Consider the following 19,927-nt stretch of genomic DNA (forward strand, 5'->3'; position numbering starts at 1 on the left):
TCGTTTTTTTTTTTTTTTTATTCCTCAGCAGAGTAAAGGCAGAATTAAAAAATAAAACCCGATTTTGTTGTGCATATTTTGTGGCGCTCTTTATCTTTCCCACTTCACTCTTACAATATTACATAAAGTTTGTAATGTTTCAAAGCAGGTGGGGATTTTGCACTGGTACAAAAGCTTGGGACTGCAAACTGTGTCCAAAATATAATCTACTGCAACTCACAGATATGAACTAAAAATGAGCTAAAGATGGCACTACATTTAGAATATAGTGAACAAAACATTTGACATTTAAAGGTTAAATAATACTTGCCTAGCCCACAGGATAATTCTAAACGGAATGGATGACTCACTAAAAGGACAACAGTTGCAAAGAATAAAGAAAAAAGAAAATAAGCCGATATGAGGCCTAAATTCAACCTTCTACCTGCTTCAACACTTTCAGCGAACTCAAAATCCTAAAACACTTCCGCTCTTGGTGCACCGAGTTAAAATTATAGCTGGCTCTAGTTCATAAAAAATAAAAATAAACAATTGTACAGCATGGCTTAGTAATAAATCTTTAGGCTTTTATTATCATAACAGGATACAGTGATAGATTACGCAATTATAAAACACGCAACTTAGGTTAAAAGATGTATGATAAAAATAGAAAATGTTAATAGTTGTTGATTGTGTTGCTATATATGTACGCGTGATAGAGTGCTATATGAATACAATAGTAATGTTGCCACAAACTTAGTATGGAACAAAGGTTTGCTTTAATTAAAATCCACAGCAGTAAAAATTAAGTTTATGCGTACAGTTGTAAAACAAATTTGTAAAATTTGTAAAAAAGCAGCAATAATGATTTGAGAAGGCTGCAATTTGTGCTGTAATCTGAAAATGTTATTACGAATCGGGTCTAAAGTGCGAACGGGTACTTACGGATCAGAGGTACGCTGGCGTTAGCAGTACCTAACTTGTTGACAGCCACACATGTATAGTTGTCATAACGATCCTCTGTCATATTGGTCATGGAGAGGATTGATCTCGACGTGTGGGTTTTTATGTCTATTCCCGGTCCACTGGTAAGCCTGCAAAGGTACGGTAAACATGACTGATACTGTAATGCAATGACATCCAAGGGGTATTTATATTTTCCTAGAGTCATCCTGATGCTGCGATAATCAAAGATTCCTACAAAATAAGGCACGAATCAAAAGAAAATTCATGCAGAATTTAAGCCTCGCACATTCCACTAGAAGCGGCACGCGTCCTAACGAGATCAAAATAAAACTTGTTTTATTTAAACTCAAATGAGTGGCATGAACAGCAGCACCATGGAGTCATTACAGCAGATGTTAAATTCAGACGACCTTCATCTCCGCGTTTGATCTTTCATTCGGTTCGGCTATACTTTCATTCTCGGCATTGTCTGGAACTTTTGTTGGATATGTTATTCCGTCTTGAAAATGATTACCGTGCCTGCCAAATTCATACACTGGTATTTGGCAAAATGAGTCTGAACATTTCAAGTTTTTTTGGTAACATCTCAGCACTAGCTGAAAAAAAGCCAGTATGGCTCGCAAAAATACCCTGTTTTTAACATAAAAGAGTACTGCACTGAAGCACCTAATGCCAGCAAATTGCATTAAAGCACAATTGCGTGTACTTTGATAAAATGACCAAACTACGTAGACCAAAAAAGGAACAACAGGCTGCAAACCATCTGGACATGGCGAGCGGGAGGAGAGGGCGACTGAGTTTGCGCTCTAATTGGTTGGTGACAATCTGAAGTGGCTGGCAGAAGGCAAACAGGTACGCTCCCTTCCACGGGCCCATTTGCTAAAACAACACGGCTCCCGGCATTTGTCAACAAACAAAAATGGCCACCGTGTTATAAATGGCTTGTTGTTAATCCAAAAATGGATCTCTGGTTTCAAGAGAACACTGGCAGCCTGAATCATATCCCATTTTAAAGGTTTCTTAAGCTGTGATTTCCCCCCCCCAAAGTTTTCATGGATTTTAATGAAAGCTTTTTCAATACTCTCTTGGCTACGTATTTCATCGTCACTCTCTTGCGACGTACATTTTGAAACTTTCGCGAAAAACCATTGATTCACGTTGCTTTGCGTTTCACATGAGTGTCTCATTTGGAAGCCCCTGCATCTATAGCTGTGCGTCATTTCGAAATGTTTTTTATTCCACGTGATTTAAACAATCTTTAACTAGGCCAGATAATTGAGAACAAATTCTCATTTAGGCTAATAGCCTTGTCAAGAGGTCCAATTACAGGAGAACAATAACACAGTCAAATTGTCAATAGAATTGTTACAAATTACACATTAGAACACAGAAAAACAGGAGTGGAATGAGCCAGTACATTAGGTACAGCAGGTACAATGCGTATAAGAACCCATGATTAACTTCTTAAATGCGGCGACCAAAATAAAATTGGACAGTTTCAATGAATTACAGTGGCTCGCTGTAGTCTCTGGCTGCGGAAAACTGAAATGAAGATAAACTCATCCTACAAGGTACATGTGGCACTTCTAGCTGAAGGTAATTTGCAGATCTGATATACGCTGAGGGAGCTCTAAGGACAATATTTGTTAGGTATGGAGGCGCGAGACCTCATATGGATTCGTAAATAAAAATGGACCAGTGAATTTTCCGTCTAATATATAACGCGGGCCAATAAATGGAGCAGTGCAGTGCAGTGCAGTGCAGTGGTGTGAGGTACCAGGCACTGACAGCAAACATTATGGCACTGGGACACCTCTATAGGCAATTCTGTAAATTACATCACTATAATTCTGTGTGCTAAGGGCAGTTGTCTGTGCCAGACCACGCTTTCCTCATGGGCTAAAACAAAGCCTTATTTCCGTATGGAAGAATAACTCGGGCTTTCGTTTTAGTTTGAAGCTTGGACAAGCGAAAACAAAAGAAGGCAGGATCTGCCGGACCCAGAGATTGCGCAATTCAGGTATTTATAAGAGATGCACGCTAAGAAAAGGTTTCAAACTCCTTGCTATCAGAACTGATGATCATCCTTTAGTAGCAGGCTTTTTACTGCAAAACATAACGTGCGGCTTACCTCTTCTTGCCCCTGTACCACTCGAAGACTGGCGGGGGCACGGCTGCTGCCTCGCACCTCAGCAGAACGTTGCGGCCCAGCCCTGCCCCGGTGAACTTCATCTCGTGTATCGTCGGAGGAACTGCCGCGAGCAAGGAGAAACAGCGCTTACGTTAAACGCATGCAAGGAGTCCTCATTCATATTCATTACCTGCTTATTTACATATTCCATACGAGAAAGTACCCTGAGCTAGGGTGACATATGCAGGCAACGTGGCAAAAATCAGAGAAGCAAAAACGCACGCTCTCATTTACGTACATAGTATATTAGTACAATTTGGGCTTTGTGACAAAAAGCAACCAGTATCACATTATGCCCTTTAAAAAGCAATACTAATTTTTTTTTTTTTTTTTTTTACTTAAAAAGGGACAGAATACCTGTTATACGATCATTCTTTTCTCTCCTTGCGGCTGTGCTCGATTTCGTACTCTGCTTTGTCAAAACATTGCCGCTTTTTCAGACCACTATTATGTTGCTTGACTGATTATTCTATTCTGGTTTTCTTTACGTTAATAATGGTATCATTTTATTGTGTTTGCATTTATGTTGATTTCATGGGAGTGATTAACAAGACAAGCAATTTCCCAAGTTTCTGTTCCGTTACATTAGAGTGGCTAAAACAGCCTCGCATATAGTACTTTGTTTATTATTACCTATTAAGCTGCAAATTGCTGTTTTTTATCGTCACAGTGAAAGCGACAAATGGGTGTAATTGTACATTTGGGAAAGTAATTATACCAGATAAAGTCACTTTCTTGTCTTCTGGTTAAAACTAAAAATCCATACAATATCTCATCTACATTTTAGTAAACAAACCCTATAATTATATGTCTTAGTTTTTTAATGAACAGTCTGAAAGAAATTAACTATTAGAGATTCCAGAAAGACATACAAACATAAGCAATTCATTCAACTTGGCCATTCCCATAATTTGAAATGTTGCAAAACAGTGATTATTTCAGATATTTAACACGTCTGATGGATGGATGGATGGAAACTTTAACAAAATGCAAAAACTAAAGTAGCATGTTTGAAAACTAAGTTGTCAAAAATGAACAGACTTGAGATACCACTGAATCTCAACGGGGCTTGAGATACTAGAGTCTGTACGATACTGGGGATGGAGATACCAGAGTGTGTTTGACAGGTGGACACGTTTGAGCGCGGGCAATTTCGGGGCCATAGGTAATAGACGAGAAGTTGAGCGGGGGCAGCAAATCAAAGCAACTTATGACAATTGTGGCACCCTTCAAACTACAATAATTAATTCATAGCATGCAGACAGCATGCATAGCCAGCACAAATTCACTTGACATGGTAGTTAAGAACACGGGAAATCATAAACCAGGTCAGACCTCAGCCAATGAGAGGCTTCTGCTGTACAACTACCAAAGTAAAAATACATTTGTACGGAAGAACTTCGTATGGGCGTCAATAAAACAATACACGAATAACAAAAACACTCATATGCAGAGCTCGCGAAGAACTAAACGGAGTACAACACCCCTGGTTTACAGCACAGTGTGCAGTTTACCCCACTATGGCGCAGCCCTTCGAGCAGAGTTTCCGGAGAGGGAGGCAGCTAATTGTGCCTGACTGAGGCTGGCGAATCCGTCTGCAGGCAGCAGATGGGTGTGGCACGGCTGGCCGCTTGCGCTGCCCGGCGGCGACCGTCTGCGTTCCCCTCCGCCCGCAAGGGACGAGGCCTCGCGCTCCCTCTCCAAATGTTAGAAAAAGCACTGACCTCAGAGCCTTGGCGTGAGCAACTTGGCAGCACGGCTCAGGTGTAACTCCTGGCTCTATGAAGCCACGTGCAAGGTGTGTACCCATAAACGATACGAAATTCCAATCTCGCATCTATGCAAAAATGCTCCTTGGAAACAGCGTATTCAATTTTCTAAAGAACGTGTTTCGTCTAAACGCCGCATTACAGCTGTCAGTTCGTAATGGCGGTTCTCGGTCCTGCAAGTGCCTAGCGTATGCAGCGTGCCGTTCCGTTGTGTTCTCTCCTCCTGTCTCCGCTTCACCGAATCAAGCGGGAAGCCCATATGCTGTCATACACTTTCCAAGACTTCAGATTTATGTCCACGTTCCAGCAATTAGCAGCACTAGACCTCCCATAGCTTGTCCTAAACTATGTAAAAAAGTGAAGAAAATAAAAGATATTAGTAACGGATGAAATGCTTTTAGTACAGGGATATACGTCTTACGAGTGACGCGAAGCCTGCATGGCGTGCTTTATGCTAAAAAGTCATTTGGATATATAAAATTAGCTCTCGGTCCATTTCCTCACCGGAAAAACCCCCTGTCCTACAACTAATATTCACAAAAGGGCAGGAGGACAGTGCACGCTGGTTGCAGATAAATCAGGGGCTTTTTGTGCGAAAATGAAAATAAAACAGCTAAATCCTAGAAATAATTAATGCATAATAGGATGAACGTTAAGAAAAAAGATCAGGGGTTCAGTGCTAGTTTCTGGCTGTAACGCCTCTCTTTCTCCCAGCTCGCTCTCGTCTTGCTTTTCTCTCACGGCGGGGAAGTTAAATAGGCAGCGGAAACCCGGGGCGTTCGCTAATTTAAAGTGGGATCGTTACCGAGTTTTTCGGCGGGCGTTCTCCCTCCTCCCGCAGCGCATCCCTTTCTAAACATATCTGAGCGTTAACCTCGAAACCCAGGTGAAGCTACACGAGCCACACGCTGCTTTAATTCGTGATGTTTTAAGGGTCGGGACACGACGAAAAGCCCACGTACCCTTCGGCCGCCGGATGGTACGAAGGGACACCCGGCTTTCAGCAGTTACAGGAACCCGCTCTTTAAACTTCCACAAGTTAATTAGCGACAGAAGAGCCCAAAAACAGCCACCGCAGAGCAGAAGTCACAACGTCCAATACTGGGTTTATGAATAATGCAAGACTTAAAGACCATTAAAATCTGAGACATTAAACTTGCCAGTATACTTAGAGATGGTAAGTTAGACACTAATTGGCCCTAAACAAACTCTAAACAGGAGGCCCATTACTTGTTTTTTTTTAATTAATAAAGACAGGGCTGAAATTTTTTAAAAGCAGCCACGGAATACTTGTCAGAATGTGTCTTTGCTTGTATTTCAAACCTTGCTTTATATAACTTGTGTTCCATTTTATCACAAGAGTAACAGTTTGCCTTCATTTCAGATGAAACTTTTGTTATATCTGAATGTACGATTTTTTTTTTTTTGGGGATGTGGTTCAAAAGTAACGGCTTTGTATTATTAATTACAATTTCAGCTTTGCTTTCAACGTATTTGCCAGTAAATTATCTGTTTTTATTTGTTTTTTTATGTTATTTCCATTTGTCATCTTATTTGTTTCTCATTATTTATTTTTTTTTTTATCACTTAATGATTTTAATCTGAAATTCTAACGTGGAATAACAAGAAGAGCGTGTTATAGCTTTTCAGTTATTGCCAAAATTAAATCCACCCAGCAACAATTTCCCTAAATACGACCCCGCGCAAGCCGAACGAAAAATATTATTACAAATCTGTAAATATCAACAGATAAATTTCTTCTGGCTCTAATGGACTTGCAGTCACTCAGTCCACTCTCCTCCAGAGCTATTAGTGGGAGACACTAATTTAAGTGTCATTACAGCACCAACTGTCGACTCTTTCATGCAACGTCAAACTGTAACACGACTTCAGAACAGGAGTAATTTATTTTGTTACACAGCTTGTCAAGCAATGCGAGTGCCCAAGAAAAAATGGGAGATTCAATCAGCAGGAGCATGCTGCCGCTCCTTTCTTTAACAATCACTGTGAGTTTCGGGGATTTATTTCGTTTGTTCTCGTATCATTATTCATACGGTTCGTTTTGGGCCTTCGCTTTTTGAAACGAGCAAACGCAGGCTCGCAGTTGAAAGGTTTCGCGATATCCGTTCGACTTCCTGAAAGCCAGAATGACTCAAATTAAAGAGATCCGGCTGCGTGAATTACACGCGCGCTACACGGACGGGGCGGTACGTAGAAGACAGGACCGCAACCGCCAGATCCGACGTGAGCAAAGACCGATCAGTACAACGCGACCTTGCTCCAGCGAAGTAGAAAGCTCAAGTTAATGCGAAATAAAAAATGCACAAATCTGATATGTAAACACTATTTGCATTTTGTTCATTACAAAATGTAAATTTAGCATACTGCTAATTAAATGACTCCGTCAGATAATCAGCAGAAAGGCGTCAAGGGGCTTGAGTTTCACTTTCGGCGCAAATTTTGCACATGCAAACGCCACTGGACTGTAAGGGAAGCAGATGCTGCGTGAGAAAGGCATCCTGCAAAACGTTTGTGAGATAAAGACGGAGCAGCAGGCAGCAGGCAGCACCGCAGTCAAGTATAAAGACTCATAACCTGAAGGTAGCCTGTTCACACCTCAAGAGAGGCTGCGATGCTTTAGCCTTGGGCAAGGTACTACGTCAAAATTGTTAAATATTCGGGTGAATATGTGGGTAAAATTGTAGGTTGCTTTCACTAAAAGCGTTGAGCGAGCAATAAAATGAGGACTTGAAAAGGACACTTGAATAAGTCAAGCACAGTAATTCAACCACTGGATGTAAGCATAATAATGCGCAGTGATTTCCACCGTGGTCTCCCCGCCTCCTCGTACAATTGTGCCATCGCTGGTTTGCGCTATCGGCAGGTTTCCAGGGAGGTTCCCTCTGCACGCATGTGCCGACGCAAACCTGCGTCTGCTGTGTTCTTGCGCCTTGCCTCGATACCTACAGTGGGGGCAGCTGTTTCTACCTGTCTTAACACCTGCTGTCGGCACAAATTTTTGAACACGGCCGCATGCGGTGTAGGATTGACCAGAATGCATTAGCCAGCAACTAAATGAAATAGCAGCTTTGTTTACTGGGGATCTTAATTTGTCAACTGTCAGTGACAAAAATTTAAATGATGCTCTTCTCAACTTGAGATCTGGATTGGGTACTCATTCACATTTTACATTTTAAGAAATGGGCGGTACAGCGAGTGGTGCTACTGTCTCGTAGCGCTTGGGTGATGTGTGAGGATGTGGGCTTGATTCCTGCTCAGTCCGTGTGGAGTTTCCATGTTCGCCCCGTGTCTGTGTAGGTTTCCTCCGGGTGCTCAGGTTTCCTCCCACAGTCCAAAGGGGACAGTCCAAAGACATGCTGTTCAGGTTCCCCATAGTGTGTGAGTGACACAGAGAGAGAGTGCGTTCCACTTATGTACGGATGAGTGACCCATTGTAAGTAGTGTATCTAGCAGTGTAATTTACCTTGGCGAATAAGGTGTGTGGGCTGATAACACTACACAGAGTACACTGGAAGTCGCTTTGGAGAAAGTAACATAAATGTAATTCAATCACTACTAGTAGTCCATTTCTTAACATGAATCATTGTCAGTCACCTCAGTTAACCAGCTGAGATTTACATTGAAACTGGATTTGAAAGAAATGACACACACACACACACACACACACACACACACACACACAAACACACACTTTGTCCTCTGCTGAGACGGTTGATTTCTTCACTCATAAGTTTAAATCACCATCCATCCATCCATCCATCCATCCATCTTCCTCCGCTTTATCCGGGGCCGGGTCGCGGGGGCAGCAGTCCGAGCAGAGTCCTCCAGACTTCCCTCTCCCCGCACACCTCCTCCAGTTCCTCTGGGGGAACCCCAAGGTGTTCCCAGGCCAGCCGGGAGACATAGTCTCTCCAACGTGTCCTGGGTCTGCCCCGAGGCCTCCTCCCAGTGGGACAAGCCCGGAACACCTCCCCAGGGAGGCGTCCAGGAGGCATCCGGAACAGATGCCCGAGCCACCTCAACTGGCTCCTCTCGATGCGGAGGAGCAGCGGCTCTACTCCGAGCTCCTCCCGGGTGACTGAGCTCCTCACCCTATCCCTAAGGGTGCACCCAGCCACTCTGCGGAGGAAACTCATTTCTGCCGCTTGTATCCGCGATCTCATTCTTTCGGTCATGATACAGAGTTCATGACCATAGGTGAGGGTAGGAACGTAGATCGACCGGTAAATTGAGAGCTTCGCCTTACGACTCAGCTCCCTCTTCACCACAACAGACCGGTACAATGACCGCATTACTGCGGACGCCGCACCGATCCGTCCGTCAACCTGCCGCTCCATTTTTCCCTCACTCGTGAACAAGACCCCGAGATACTTAAACTCCTCCACTTGAGGGAGCAACTCCCCCCTAACCCGGAGGGGGCAATCCACCTTTTTCCGACTGAGAACCATGGCCTCGGATTTGGAGGTGCTGATTCTCATCCCCGCCGCGTCGCACTCGGCTGCAAACCTCCCCAGTGCACGCTGCAAGTCTTGACTTGATGAAGCCAACAGGACCACATCGTCCGCAAAAAGCAGAGACGAGATCTTGCGGCCACCAAAACAGACACCCTCCGTTCCCTGACTGCACCTAGAAATTCTGTCCATGAAGATAATGAACAGAATCGGTGACAAAGGGCAGCCCTGGCGGAGTCCAACATGCACCGGGAACAGGTCTGACTTACTGCCGGCAATGCGAACCAAGTTCCTACTCCGGTCATACAGGGAACGAACAGCCCGTAGCAACGAGCCCCGAACCCCATAATCCCGAAGTACCCCCCACAGGATGCCACGAGGGACACGGTCGAATGCCTTCTCCAGGTCCACAAAACACATATGGACTGGTTGGGCAAACTCCCACGAACCCTCCAGCACCCTAGTGAGGGTATAGAGCTGGTCCAGTGTTCCACGGCCAGGGCGAAAACCGCATTTCTCCTCCTGAATCCGAGGTTCAACTATCGGTCGGATTCTCCTTTCCAGTACCCTGGCATAGACTTTCCCAGGGAGGCTAAGGAGTGTGATCCCCCGGTAGTTGGAACACAATCGCCGGTCCCCCTTCTTAAAAAGAGGGACCACCACCCCGGTCTGCCAGTCCAGAGGCACCGTTCCCGAACTCCACGCGATGCTGCAGAGGCGTGTCAGCCAAGACAGCCCCACAACATCCAGAGACTTGAGAAACTCGGGGCGGATCTCATCCACCCCCGGAGCCTTGCCACCGAGGAGTTTTTTGACTACCTCAGTAACTTCAGCCAGGGTAATGGACGATTCCCTCTCCAAGTCCCCAGCCTCAGCTTCCTCTACGGAAGGCGTGTCGGAGGGATTGAGGAGATCCTCAAAGTACTCCTTCCACCGCCCGAGAACATCCTCAGCTGAGGTCAGCAGCGCACCACTTCCACTGTAAACAGTGTTCGTGGAACACCGCTTCCCCCCTCTGAGTCGCCGGACGGTTTGCCAGAATCTCTTTGAGGCCGACCGAAAGTCTTCCTCCATGGCCTCACCGAACTCCTCCCAAGCCCGAGTTTTTGCCGCGGCGACTGCCAGAGCCGCGCTCCGTTTGGCCCGTCGGTACCCGTCAGCTGCTTCAGGAGTCCCATGAGCCAGCCAGGCCCGATAGAACTCCTTCTTCAGCTTGACGGCATCCCTTACTTCCGGTGTCCACCACCGTGTTCGGGGATTGCCGCCGCGACAGGCGCCGGAGACCTTATGGCCGCAGCTCCGAACCGCCGCCCCGACAATTGAGGCGCGGAACATAGTCCATTCAGACTCAATGTCCCCCACCTCCCTCGGGACCTGGTTGAAGCTCTGTCGGAGGTGGGAGTTGAAGACCTCTCTGACAGGGGCCTCCGCCAAACGTTCCCAACAGACCCTCACTATGCGTTTGGGCCTGCCAGGTCTGTCCAGCTTTTTCCCCCGCCATCGAATCCAACTCACCACCAGGTGGTGATCAGTTGACAGCTCAGCCCCTCTCTTCACCCGAGTGTCCAAGACATATGGCCGAAGGTCAGAAGAAACGACTACAAAGTCGATCATCGACCTCCGACCTAGGGTGTCCTGGTGCCAAGTGCACTGATGGACACCCTTATGCATGAACATGGTGTTCGTTATGGATAAACCGCGACTAGCACAGAAATCCAATAACAACTCACCGCTCGGGTTCAGATCAGGGAGGCCGTTCCTCCCAATCACGCCCCTCCAGGTATCACTGTCGCTGCCCACGTGGGCGTTAAAGTCCCCCAGTAGAACGACAGAGTCCCCAGTGGGAGCGTTTTCCAGCACGCCCCCCAGGGACTCTAAAAAGGCCGGGTACTCTACACTGCCGCTAGGCGCATAAGCACAAACGACAGTGAGAGACCGTTCCCTGACCCGAAGGCGTAGGGAGACGACCCTCTCATTCACCGGGGTAGACTCCAACACATGGCGGCTGAACTGGGGGGCTATTAATAAGCCCACACCAGCCCGCCGCCTCTCACCTTGGGCAACGCCAGAATAGTGGAGAGTCCACCCTCGATCGAAGAGAGTGGTTCCAGAACCCAAGCTGTGAGTGGAAGTGAGCCCGACTATATCTAGACGGTATCTCTCAACTTCCCGCACCAGCTCAGGCTCCTTCCCCGCCAGTGAGGTGACATTCCAAGTCCCAAAAACCAGAGTTGGCGCCCGAGGTTTGGGTCGGCCGGGCACTCGGCCCCGACCACCGCCCAAATCACAATGCACCGGCCCCTTACGGTTTCTCCGGCAGGTGGTGAGCCCACCGAAGAGCGGCTCCACGTCATGGCTTCGGGCTGAGCCCGGCCAGGCCCCGTGGGCATAGACCTGGCCACCAGGCGCTCGCATGCAAGCCCCCCCCCCCCCCCAGGCCTGGTTCCAGGGTGGGGCCCCGGTGACCCCATACCGGGCGGGGTAAACGAAAGCCTTGATTTTTTCTTCATAAGGGGTTTTTGAACCGCGCTTTGTCTCGTCTGTCATCCAGGACCTGTCTGCCATGGGAGACCCTACCAGGGGCATATAGCCCCAGACAACATAGCTCCTGGACTCATTCAGGCACTCAAACCCCTCCACCACGGTAAGGTGGCGGTTCACGGAGGAGAGTTTAAATCACATCATCCCATAAAATGTTCCGCTGTTTGTAAAATAAACTTGTACATATACATGCATATATATATATGTATAGTATATATGGGAAAAAGAGGGGGTGCGGTGGCGCAGTGGGTTGGACCGCAGTCCTGCTCTCCGGTGGGTCTGGGGTTCAAGTCCCGCTTGGGGTGCCTTGCGGCGGACTGGCGTCCCGTCCTGGGTGTGTCCCCTTCCCCCTCCGGCCTTACGCCCTGTGTTGCCGGGTAGGCTCCGGTTCCCCGTGACCCCGTAAGGGACAAGCGGTTCTGAAAATGTGTGTGTGTGTGTGTATATGGGAAAAAGTGATTTTATCCAAAGCATATTACAGACATTCATTTAAGCACCTGTTTTACTGGTGTAATTTTAAGTTAATTACCTACACGAGGGTGAACCACATAATACAAATACCATATGAAAAGGACTCAAACCTTGAAGCAATTAAATTAATTACACAGGTAGCTACTCGGGTGAGTCATATTAACTCAAGTTCAATATCACCTTAATATATCAGCTATAAAAGATACATACTGTAATAATCTGCACTTTAATATGTGAATTTCTGGAGCAATTTGACTTGGGTAACAGAGTTCAAAAGAGGACAAATATTGAACTAGATCTGTCGGTGCATCAGTTACAAAGCTGCCATGTAAAAAAAATTTATGATATAATATCTCAAGCAAAGGAAAACCGCTTCTGGAACGAAGTTGCAAGTCAAAGTCCTCAGACAGGGATAGATGGACAATTAAGGGAACCGAGGCTAAAAAAATCACAAAACGTGAAACACCCTCAAAAATATCACCAAAAGTCACTCAACACTGGTCAAATTTGGTGGACAGATCTCGGCAAAATGTTTAACGTAAGATCCACATACAGTAGCTGTATTAATGCCATTGCTGCATTAATGCCTCCTGTGTATATTGTAAGGCCAAAAGAACAAAAACATAGCTTTAACTAATAAATGCAGAACCTGGACCCTGGATTTTTCCAGCATCTAGATGGGTTTATCTTTGGAGAACACCAAAAGGATGCCTTCAATACAAAGTATCAACTGCCATCTCTTATACATGGTGGTGGATCTGTAAGGGATGCCCATCTCACAGAAGCCACTGGGTCTAGTATGAGTGTAAAATGGCCAAGGACTATGAAACCACAGCCACATGTACCCTATGATGTAAACACTGTTTTCTTGCAAGGTTCCCTTATTTAAAGATGATAATGCCCCCAAACATACTGTTAAACAGACTGTTAACTCAAGAGTGGTTTCCATAGCCTTCCTAATCACCAAGCCTAACATATCATTAAAACTTTATGGGAGGTTCTGGACCACAAAGTACATTTCATTCTATCAGCTGGAGGCTTTCCTTCTTGAAGAAAGGTCCATTATCCCAGTAAATAGTTCAAGAGTGGCATCAGCATTTCACGCACAGAAGCTGTTCCGAAGGCAAAGGTGGCCCTACCCCTCCTTAGCTATTTTATATTCATACATGGCTTATATGCATTATTTTGCTCACCCCCTATAGCTGAAGGGTACAAAAGCATCCTTTAAAGTCAGCATTGTTAACCAACTGCCACTCAAAAGTTTCTCCAATTACACTTTTAAAGCTGCTCATCATTTCAGTGGCGCTTCAGTTTATTTCACCTTTTTTTTTTTGCAAAGAATGGAGGAGGTTACTAGAAACTGCATGTTTATTTGTTGATATATTCTGTTCATTAAGATGTGTTCCTTACAGTTCTTTCTGCCCAAAAGTAGAACATTTCAAGGCAACATCACATGCATATGAAGGGAAAATAAACCTTTTATAATGACATCTTATAATTCATACAATTATTAACTTCTATTGAGCTGACACTTCTGTCCAAGGCGACTTACTAGCTTGTTTGTAATTTGACAGCCCTGTTGAACTATGCTGCCCCTGCCCCTATACAAATGTATCACACACACACACACACACACACACACACACACACACACACACACACACACACACACACACACTGTCTGAAACCGCTTGTCCTAAGCAGGGTCGCGTCAAGCCGGAGCCTAACCCGGCAGCACAGGGCGCGAGGCTGGAAGGGGAGGGGACACACCCAGGACGGGACGCCAGTCCGTCGCAGGGCACCCCAAGCGGGACTTAAGCCGCAGACCCACCGGAGAGCAGGACCCAGCCAAGCCTCTCGCGCCACCGTGCCCCCTGCATCACAAACATCAAAAAACTATTTCTGTTGCCCACAAGACCTGGACTGCAGCTGGACATGGGTTCAAAACCGCCGCAGTCGGTAGAGTCTAAATGTGCTCTGTGTGTTTGAATGGGTTTTCTCCAAGTGTTCCAGCTTCCTCTCACAGGCCAAAGACATATGTTTAGGTGAACTGGCGACTCTAAATTACCCTTAAGATCTGTGATCGCTGAGTGTGTGTGCTTGCCCTGCAGTATAGATGGGTGAATGATTGTAGGAAGTTCAGTGTAAGTGAGTCTAGCATTGTAAGTCACCTAGGATAAAGCTGTTGGTTAAATACATAGCGGCTGCTAAACGAATAAGTGCTATAGTAGTAATAATAATAATAATAAAAAATTATTTTTAAAAGAGGTCACAAGTCAAAGCTAAACAGGACTGTGGCAAAAAACCTCTTCGAAACATCTTCAAACAGGTTTCGCTGGGGAAATCACATTGAGATTTTTGTAAGTTCTTACAGAACAGAAATTCAAGCTAATTAAACATGCCAAGGCTTCTTTTTGGAGGGGGGCACCGCTGGGGTGGTGCGTTGTTTGTTTTTCCTTCTCAAACTATCTGGTGCTTAGCAGGAGAGCGTAATTATTTCTAATTTGCTCAAATGATCCTTCTTCCCCAACTTGTTCTCATTAATTTTCCCGAAGTCAACGCACTCCTCGTATGGCTCTCTCTGCTTCGGGGGGGGTCCGCATCAACGCAGTGGGACCGCAGAAAACGCAGGAGCGCACCTGTCAGCCAAGTCGCCCAGGTTGCCATGCCATGGGATGTACAGTGACAGTTAGTGTGTTACTGAAGTGCACTGGATTTAACATCTTCCGCAATGAGTCCCCCATTGACAGGACAGGTAATAATACCTTCTGCCGTTGTGCTTCAAAGGACGGAGGATGTTTCCTAGGCTGTCAGACAACAGCGCACTACAAGCGCAACCTTGCCCAGAGCTCCTGTTGATCACACACACAGCACCAGTCACTGTACTGTGTCACAGTTAAACCTTGGAAACCAATTAGTTTCCACTTCGCCTCCAGGAGAGCTGCTGTCTTTAACATTCACATGGAGCTGACAGGTATTAGCGTGGGTCTCTTAGTTTTCGGTCCGGGGTTGGGCTGCTGCACTATTTTGAACTCGCAAAAAACACTTTCTTTGCAGGTGGCTCCAGTATACTTTCATATTCCTGTGAGAATCTGATGATGACTCCTTGAACTCGGTACTTAGGATTTTGCACGAGTTCATTTTTGTTCTGCTGAGAGAACATCCTCATCAAATTACATTTAAGCTCTATTATTTTAGGGAAATAATACACATATGTGTATATAAAATATATTCAATTATACGAACATAATATTATTGTAAATTATAAAATGCGAAAATTAAACACGATAAACACACATTGACTGAAACCGCTTGTCCCAAGTGGGGTTGCGGCAAGCCGGAGAGTAACCCAGTAACAGAGGGTGTAAGGATGGGGGGCGGGAGGTGACGCACCCAGGACGGGACACCAGTTCATTGCAAGGCACCCCAAGCAGGACTCGGACCCCAGACCCACCAGAGAGCAGGCACAGGCCAAACCCGCTGAGCCACTGTGCCCCCACATGATAAACACTGAAACAAAATAGTCATTGTCTGAACCATTCAAAACCTGGAAGGAAATACAACATACTGGTTGACAGCAGTTAAAAATTATACCAACTGTCATGTGACAAAGAAAGTACACTCTCTTTTAATTTACATTTATTCATTTAGCTGACATGTTCTCCCAAGAAACTTGCAGTGTTAAGCTAGCTACAATTATTTACCCATTTACACAGCTGGGTAATTTTACGAGAGCAATTTAGGGAAATTACCAAACTCAAGGGTACTACAGCCGGAGGTGGGATTCAAACCTAAGACCTTTGGGTACCAAGGCAGCAGCTCTAACCACTACACTACTGCTAAACAAATCCACTTGATTAGTTGATCATCAGGAAGTGTAATTAGTGTTATAAAGCAGAAAATTTGGCAGTTTGGTAGTCTTATCTGTTAACACTGTGCCAAGAAGAGAAGACATGAGCAACAAACTCAAAGAAGCAAGTATTGCTGCACAACAGTTTGGGAGTGTTATAAGACCATTTTCAAACTATTTGAAATCCATCATTCTACAATGAAAAAGATTACACACAAATGGAGAACATTCAAGACAGTTGCCAGTCTCTTCAGGAGTGGGCATATGAGCAAATTCACCCCAAGGTCAGACTGTATTTTCCTCAGAGAAATTGTAAAGAACACAAGAGCTACATCTAGAGGTCTACAGGCTTTGGTTAACATATTAAATGTTAAAGTTCATGGCAGTACAAACAGAAAAGGACTGAACAAGTTTCATGGAAGGCTAGCTAGGAGAAGGCTCCTTCTCTCAAAAAACAGTTCAGCATGGCTTAGGTTAGCAAAGTCGTAACAAGTTTATGAAGTCAATGTCCTTTGGACAGAAGAGATGAAGGTGGAGATGTTCAACCATTATGCGCAGTGCCCTATTTGGCAAAAACCAAACATAGCGTATCACCACAAACACCTTGTGTTTGGTGCTTTTTTTGCAGCAACAGGACCTGGGCATCTTGCATTCTTTGAGTAAAGCATGAACTCCTCTTTGTACCAAAATATTTTACAAACAATTGTGAATTCACCTGTCCAGCAGCTACAGTTTGGCTGAAACTGGAGAATGCAAAAAGAACAACGATCCAAAGCACACCAGAAAATCTACAGTTACAATGCTGAAAAAAAGAATGAAGGTGCTGGAATGGCCAAATCAAAGTCCAGACCTCAACCTCTCTGAAATGCTGTGGTGGGACCTTAGGAATGCTGTACATTAGTGGTACCTTCAAACATCAATGAACTGAAGCAATGTTAGAAAGACAAGTGCACCAAAATGATGTGAGACCAATGTATTCATGCCAAAAATGATTACTTCAACTTGCCACTAAAAGTGGTTCTACAAGACACTGAATCATGGAGTGTATTCACACATGGCATGTTGGCTTGTTTATTGTTAAATCAATAATGACTTAGTGGAATCTGTTATGTGTTGTTTGACACCTGATTTTAGGACTTGGTAAGGATCAGATAATTGTTTTTTTTGCTATATCCTGATATATAAAACCACAGAATTGAAAGAGGGTGTACTTTCTTTTTCGCACGACTGTAGACTCAAAAGGTCAGATGATTTTTTTTAAGGATTTCTACAACTGACCTCTTTTACTTTCTAAAGTAAGTCAAAGAGACTTAATTATAATCTTAGCTAATCCTAGTTCTTCGCAAAAGGGATCTATTCAGTGACCTCGGCCAAGCCACAGCATTATGTTCTGAAGTTATAATTTCACAAGAATTTTCCATGTTAAGCCATGTAACCTCAAAAAATGGGTCCTGATGACCTATATTCACATATTCCCTAATTCTTGAGGAAAGGTACTAGTACTGGAACTTGATTCATTTTCTTCTCAGGCAATCTCTGTGACCTTCTAATGTGGGTCAGGAACGTCCCTACACCAATCTCTCCTAATTTTATTAATTGTATTATACCCATATGGCAAATTTTGGCAAAACTTGCATTCTGGGTCAAACTAGGTCACCCATCTAAAATGGCTTTCAAGAAATTCATTGCTGGTGGAGGCATTAATTTAACCCCTCTTATCTAGGAAAAATTATGCAAGGGAAACAAATGTTAAAGATCTTCTGTGTATCTTCTCGGTGGTTTTTTAAGGCGCAAAAACTTAATAGAAATTACGTAAGACTATCAGGGACTCTCATAAGGGTGGACTTGTGCTCTTCTATACCACGTCTTTCATTGTCTTTAAGGCACTAGACAAAAAATGTATTATGCAAATTTCAAACGAGGCAATTCACATTATCTGACCTCAATATCAGAGACATTCAGCCTTTTGTAAAACATGTTACATAAACACGTTCACAATATCTTTAAATTGTGAAGTTCTGTTGTTTCTCTCAGGAACTATGCACTGAGCTGGAGACTTCCAGCAAAAAAAAAAAAAACAGAAATAAAATATAGAGACATTAATACTCACGTTACATCTAATACCCATGACAATTTCACTAGATCTTGTGGCTTTGCACACCATCTTGATCAAAGAGAAATTTAAATCAGTTCTGGGTCGCAGCATCCCCTTATCACTTTTCCTATACCTACTCTGATCTCTCAATCCCTGACCCAGCCTCCAGACCCACAAAAATCACACTCTTTTCTCAATTGCCAAAACGTCCTCAGAAGCTCTGGAAAAAGTCCAAAACCATGGATGCTTGGCATTATTTTAGCTGAATACTAAGATGCCACATTTATTTGCTTTAATTAAAAAATAGCAAAGTCTTAAAAAGTCAAAATTAATTTTTGCTAATTGAAAATATGACATACTGCGATGGACTGATGTCCCATCCAGGATGTACCCCCCAGCCCCCAACCTTGTATCCAGTGATTCTGGGATAGTTTCTGGAACCCCTGTGACCCTGAAGAGGAAAAGCAGTTAATAAAGACTGATGTATGGAGTGGATGGAAAAATATGACATTCTTACCTAGGCAGTATTTCTGGTAGAGTGTAATGTACAGCATTAACAAATAATTTCTAAATATGCTTCCGCTTTACACCAGTACTTGGTGTTCTGTTTTTTTCAACAGTGTAATTACAGATCAATATGCTGACCCTCAGTACACAGTGTTTTTCTCAAGGACAAAAAAGCATTTCTGTATATACAGTACAGTGTAACATGTTATCGTATTTTTACCCCAGTTTAATGCAGACTGATCAGGTTTCTTCCACAGTTTGGAGAAGGGGGTGGCAAGCGGAGGGGCTTAAGTGTGTGGCAAGTGATCCAAAAGGCTACAAAAACAGCAAAGATTTGGTGCCAACGTGGACTATTGCCAGTCCTGGCAAATGACTCGAAAGCAGATCGCACACATTTGCAGCGACAGCAGCTATTCTCCTCTTCCCTTTCCGCTTGATCTAGACACACATATTAGTATATACAGTATATTACATAAGCGCATTCAGCCTTGTTGCCGTTTCCACCAGATCAGCGCTGACATTCGTTTTAACAGAAATATTGATCCATTGATCCTTGAAGCTGTGTGATACAGACACACAACACCTCGGTGCCTCTACCAGCTCCATCCGACATGAGCCGCAGAGGAAACCGCAGCTTCTTGGCACCACATTTGCTTCTTGGGAATTTCCTTCAGCCCTTACTGACCTTAATATGCTTTTCAGATCATTTACATCCTCGCAGCGTTTTGTAGTTATGATTTCGAAATATAATGAAATGAAAGGCTGCTCCAGAAAGGATGGCAGCAGTGATACTTTTTAACGATGGCGTTTTTAATGCACCTGCAAAAATTCACGCTTCCTCAGCCGAAGTAAATTGTACGACAACGCTTAGGGTTTCTACATGGGCAACATTTACTCTTGCCGTTTTCATCCAGCAGTGTTTTCATTTCATTTTCACGTTGTCATTTTTGAAGAAAGGGAAATTCATGGAGAAGCAAGAGCAAATAAGATGAAAGTTCCTTGCTCCTCCAGCTGTACCTTTCCACATGCAGCCCTGCCATTTCAACCGCATTAGTAATAGAGCGACTGTTATATATTATATATGTG

At 44.4% G+C, this 19,927-nt stretch overlaps 1 protein-coding gene across 1 annotated transcript in view; it reads right to left on the reverse strand.

Annotated features, from left to right (window-relative positions):
* LOC108935255 (neuronal growth regulator 1-like) overlaps nt 1–19,927 on the reverse strand; it is an 86,017-nt gene that overhangs the window by 10,815 nt on the left and 55,275 nt on the right. Inside the window, exons 5-6 of the mRNA XM_018753721.2 lie at nt 3,077–3,197; nt 925–1,073 (exon numbers count right to left, since the gene is read on the reverse strand). Coding sequence (XP_018609237.1) covers nt 925–1,073; nt 3,077–3,197 — 270 coding nt within the window. The remainder of the gene's footprint in view (nt 1–924; nt 1,074–3,076; nt 3,198–19,927) is intronic.

Source organism: Scleropages formosus, chromosome 3 (genome assembly GCF_900964775.1).
Source record: "Scleropages formosus chromosome 3, fSclFor1.1, whole genome shotgun sequence".
In the NCBI taxonomy this organism is placed as follows: domain Eukaryota; kingdom Metazoa; phylum Chordata; class Actinopteri; order Osteoglossiformes; family Osteoglossidae; genus Scleropages; species Scleropages formosus.